Source organism: Hevea brasiliensis, chromosome 12, assembly GCF_030052815.1.
Source record: "Hevea brasiliensis isolate MT/VB/25A 57/8 chromosome 12, ASM3005281v1, whole genome shotgun sequence".
NCBI lineage: Eukaryota > Viridiplantae > Streptophyta > Magnoliopsida > Malpighiales > Euphorbiaceae > Hevea > Hevea brasiliensis.
The window spans coordinates 764,243-769,057 of record NC_079504.1 but is presented as its reverse complement, the minus strand read 5'-3'; the positions used below and the strand labels follow the sequence as shown (position 1 = coordinate 769,057).

At 36.0% G+C, this 4,815-nt stretch overlaps 1 protein-coding gene across 1 annotated transcript; it reads right to left on the bottom strand.

The window, feature by feature from the left end:
- Positions 1-865: 865 nt before the first annotated feature.
- LOC110636095 (pentatricopeptide repeat-containing protein At2g33680) lies at positions 866-4,441 on the bottom strand. The gene is made up of 2 exons (XM_021785646.2): positions 2,045-4,441; positions 866-1,277 (listed from the first exon to the last, which is right to left on the bottom strand). The coding sequence occupies exon 1, from the start codon at positions 4,172-4,174 to the stop codon at positions 2,063-2,065; it is 2,112 nt and encodes a 703-aa protein (XP_021641338.2). The 5' UTR covers positions 4,175-4,441; the 3' UTR covers positions 866-1,277; positions 2,045-2,062.
- Between the last annotated feature and the right edge of the window lie 374 nt (positions 4,442-4,815).

The window sequence follows — 4,815 nt, the reverse complement described above, 5'->3', positions numbered from 1 at the left end:
TAATAAAGAGTTAAAAGAATATTAATCAATTTAAAGAATATGAAATTTGAATTTCACACATTCTCATCGTTTGGGCAATTAAATTATTTAATTGACTACCGTTTTAAATTTAGCAATGATATAAATTTTAATTTCATTGCTACTAACAATAGAATTAAAATTTACTATTAATTGTCGTTATTAAATTATATATTTTATAGGATAATAATTACATCATAAACTTAAATAAAAGCCTATCTCTTTTTCCTAAATCATATGGATCAATTAGAAATCTCATTGTGTTATGGCACGTTGGACTTTAGAATGGAGTAACATCAAAAAGCAAATTATTATATAGAGAGCTCAGAGGTGTAGACAAAATGGTGGATTAGCATGAAAGATCGTTCTCCTTGCTAGAGAATAAGTTGTTAAATTAGCTTATTGCTGATTCCAAGCCAAAGTTTAATTAGACTCTTGTAATAATAGATTATGCAATCATAGACAATTTGACCAAACTCAAAAATATCTTTCTCAATGGAATGGATAGCAAAAACTTCCCTATAATCCCTCTCGATGTCCACTCATGTTTTTTATTTTTTTTAACCATAACAACTTCTCTTAGCCCAATAACTTCTGCAACTTTTGGAAGAACACCATTTTGATAACTCGAAAGACCTGCCATAAACAACCCATTCGAATCCTAGAGAATCGCACCAAAACTAGTTTGCCTGGCTTATCGAAACACTGATGCATCTAAATTACACTTCGCGCGACCTCTAGAGGGCTTAACCCAGCTAACTTGACAAGGAGATGGTGCAGCAATCAACATCACGCTGCAAACGGACCTACTCTCAGTCATGCAAGAATTGCAACATAGACCTGAAAATTTCATGCGGAACAGAATTCTTTCCCTGCCAGATTAACAAATTACGGTGGTACCACAAGGTCCATAACACAGAATAAACTTTCTCATGCAAACCCACATCAACATCTCTAAAAATGAAAGCAAATCGATCACAGAGATTAGATAAAGCTTGTGGCTGAAAAGAAATGCCAAGTATATTCCAACGTTCTTTAGCCTTGGGGCAATGGACAAAAACACGAAGGTCATCCTCCTCTAACCCGCAAATGGAGCAAATAGTATCCCCGTCAAATCACTTCCGCAGCACATTAACCTTTGTAGGGAGAATGCCTCTGAGTGCTCTCCACACAAAATTTTTTATTTTAGGAGGTATATGAAGTTTCCAAATCCGTTTCCACTCCCCAAGATTGAAAATTGAGGCAGTTCATTATTGGAACTAACCAAAGCATCATTGATTAAATCATCATCAATATTAAAATATATTCGTTATATATAATGGTTATACCATGCATAAATGTAAAAATGAGCCTAGTCACACCTTAATCAACAAAAAAAATATACCAATTAGACAACTTTTACCGTCTTACCACTAGACTACTTCATCAATTATGAATATCAATAGTTTTTAGAAAGCTAATTTCTAAATGCCAAACAACATAAATGAAATCCAATCATTCTGCATTTCTTTACTCTCTTCCTTCCCTTTATTAGCTCTCCCTCTATAGTTTTCACCCTTTCAACCAAACAAAGTATTAAATTCAAAATGCTAGTGTATAGTTAAAATAATGTAATCTCTGGATATCAAAGTAGGTAAGGAAGAAAAACAAATTATATATATAAAAGAGAATAGTGAAATTAAATTATCCTAAATTACGAGATAATGAAAATAATAATAAAAAAAAACATAAATAAAAACTCAACTTGGCCAATGAAGTGGTCAATGTTTAATAAAGGTAAACTTATATTTTCTTTCTGCTAAATTAGGAGACTATTTTTATTTTAAAATCAATTTAATTCCATATTTCTTCAAAAATATTTTTATATATTTTAATAATAAAAATCATTTTTAAATAACATACATTTTGGGAAAAAAAAGGACTTACAAATTAATAAAATCTAATTCTTGACCCTATAATTGAAGAATTCATTTAAAAAGAGGCCATAATTTTATAGCCAAAGAATGAAGTGAATTACTGGGTATACCTGATCAACTAAATAAAGTCATAAAAGCAAATCAGAAGCTGGTTGGTAACCTTCATCCTTTATTTGTTTGCTCAACCTTCGTATCTCTAATCGTATTTCTCTAATATGTGGATGTATTTGGTCCCCAACGACAAATACATGAACATGACTCTTGAGTTCAATCCAGCTACACCCAGGCTCCTTACTCACTCCTCGAACTCTCATCATGCTCCTGACTCGTTCCACATCTTCAGGCCTGCCCAAGGCAATGTAGATACTTGATAACAACACATAAGCAGATGATTCTTGTGAGCCCAACGCCATTAGTTTCTCACCTGCATAGGCACCTAATTCATAGTTTCGGTAATTCCGACAGGCACTTAATAAAATGCGCCATAAACACAAGCCATGGTCTATGTTTGCTGACTCAATAAATTCTTTTGCTTCCTTAAGTTTCCCTGCACGACTCAGGACATCAACCATACAGGCATAGTGCTCTACTCTTGGAACCATACCAAATTCATCAAACATCATTTTGAAGTACGCCCACCCTTTCTCCACCAATCCCATGTGGCTACAAGCAGAGAGAACATTCACAAATGTGACAGCATCTGGCTTTGTGCCGTCTAGTCGCATTTCCTCAAAGAGATCTAGAGCTTCTTTACCATACCCATTTTGAGAAAGTCCAGATATCATTGCATTGCATGAGACCGTATCTCTCTCTGGCATCCTTTTAAATACAAAGTTTCCCTCATCTAGACTCCCACATTTTGCATACATGGTTGAAAGAGCACTTCCAACTGGTACTTCCAGAGTGAGTCCATACTTAATAGTGCGGGCATGAATCTGTCTTCCTTGATCCAGAGCAGCAAGGCTTGAACATGCTTTTAAGACACTGGCCATTGTTAGATCATTGGGCAAAATCCCTTCCATCTGCATTCTACCATACAAGCTTAAAGCATCTTCATTCTCCCCATTTTGTACATAACCTGCGATCATGGATGTCCACAGAACAATATCAGGTTCTTGTAAATAATCAAAACCTTTCTGAGCATCTGCTGTACAGCCACATTTTGCATACATGTCAACCAAAGCTGTCATTATGTACATTTGGAACTCAAATCCCAACTTCAATAAATAGTTATGCACTTGCTTTCCTTCTTCACCAGCACCAATATCACTGCAAGCATTAAGAACGCCAACAACGGTAAACTCACTGGGCTTTATCCCAGAAAAATGCATCTTAGAGAAGAGCTTCAGAGCCTTTTGAGAATCTCCACTTTGAGCATAACCAGTGATCATAGCTGACCATGTGATAGAATCCTTACCACTTGACATCTCAAACACTTGAAGAGAATCGTTTAAGCTCCCACATTTAGCATACATGGTAACAAGTGCGTTTAAAGTAGAAACAAATGCTAGCAGACCGCTTTTAACCGCTAGGCAATGTATCTGTTTGCCACTATCAATGAATTCAGGAATGGCCAAAGCACTAAGCACACTAGTGAACACATACTCATTCAAATCCTCATCTTCTCTACGCATCCATTCAAAAAGCCTCAAAGCATCTCCAGCCAGCCGTTGAATTGCATAACCAGAAATCATGGTAGCCCATGTAACAGCGTTCCTCTCAGGCATTCTATCAAACACCTTGCGAGCCTCCAAAAGTAGACCCGCTTTACAGTACATGTTAAGGAGAGAACTCCCAACAAAAACATCATAAAAACCAGCCGCTTTGATGGCAAGAGCGTGGGCCTGCTGGCCGCCCAAAGTGCAGGACAAGTTTGAAGCGGCATTGAAAACGCCAGAAAAAGTGTGAGCATTCGGGAACGTGTTCTCTGCTCTCATACGCTGAAACAAATCCATGACAATGGAGGAGCCTGCAGGGCCATGTTGGGAGTAGCCATTGATAAGGCAATTCCACGAGACCACATCTTTGTCACGAATTTGTTCGAATACGAGCTTGGCTTTGGGTAAATGCCCGCATTTGGCATAGAAATTGACGAGACTGTTGGCAAGGTATATGCAAGAAGAGGAAGAAGCGCCTTTTATTATCTGAGCGTGGAGAGCCCGGCCTTTTTGGAGGTTTTTGTGCTGTGAAAACTGAATGAGCGAATTGTAGAACGAGCGATTTTGAGAAGGGAGAGGCATCAACTCCGTTCGGCTCAAGTTTCCAGCCGACCAATGTCCTTTGGCGGCAATGCATGGGTGTTTAAAAAGCGGTAAGGAGATCACACACAACAAACTGAGAGAGCCGGACAGGGAAAACTAAGTCGATGCATTATTTTTTAGTATTTAGGGTTAAAAATATCTTTGAATCAATTTTGGTGCATTAAAATTAAATTTTCTTATGATGATCTTAAGAATACATTTATTCACATCCGTCCGATATTAGTTTGGCGCATCCTAGTGTATTTACGATAAGTTATCCCATAGCCTTTTCCAATGAAATCAAACATTGATTGCTAAGAAATGAAAACCCATATCTTTATCCATTAGACTAATATAGTTAGATTGTAAATTTTGTGAATTTAGTCTAATTATAGGCACAAAAATATAGTTTTAAGTATATAAAAATTAATTAATTAATTAATTATAATTTCAAAGATAATTTTTATAATTCATTCTTTGTCTATTCACTTTTAATAGCGCTAAAGAATTTGGTTGAAAAAATGTCTTTTTATTATTAACTTGACAAAAGCTTTTAACTTTTATTTTTCCTCCACTTCACTTGGGAAATTATATAATTTTTGCGATTACAAATAGGATAATATATATGAAATGATAAGTTA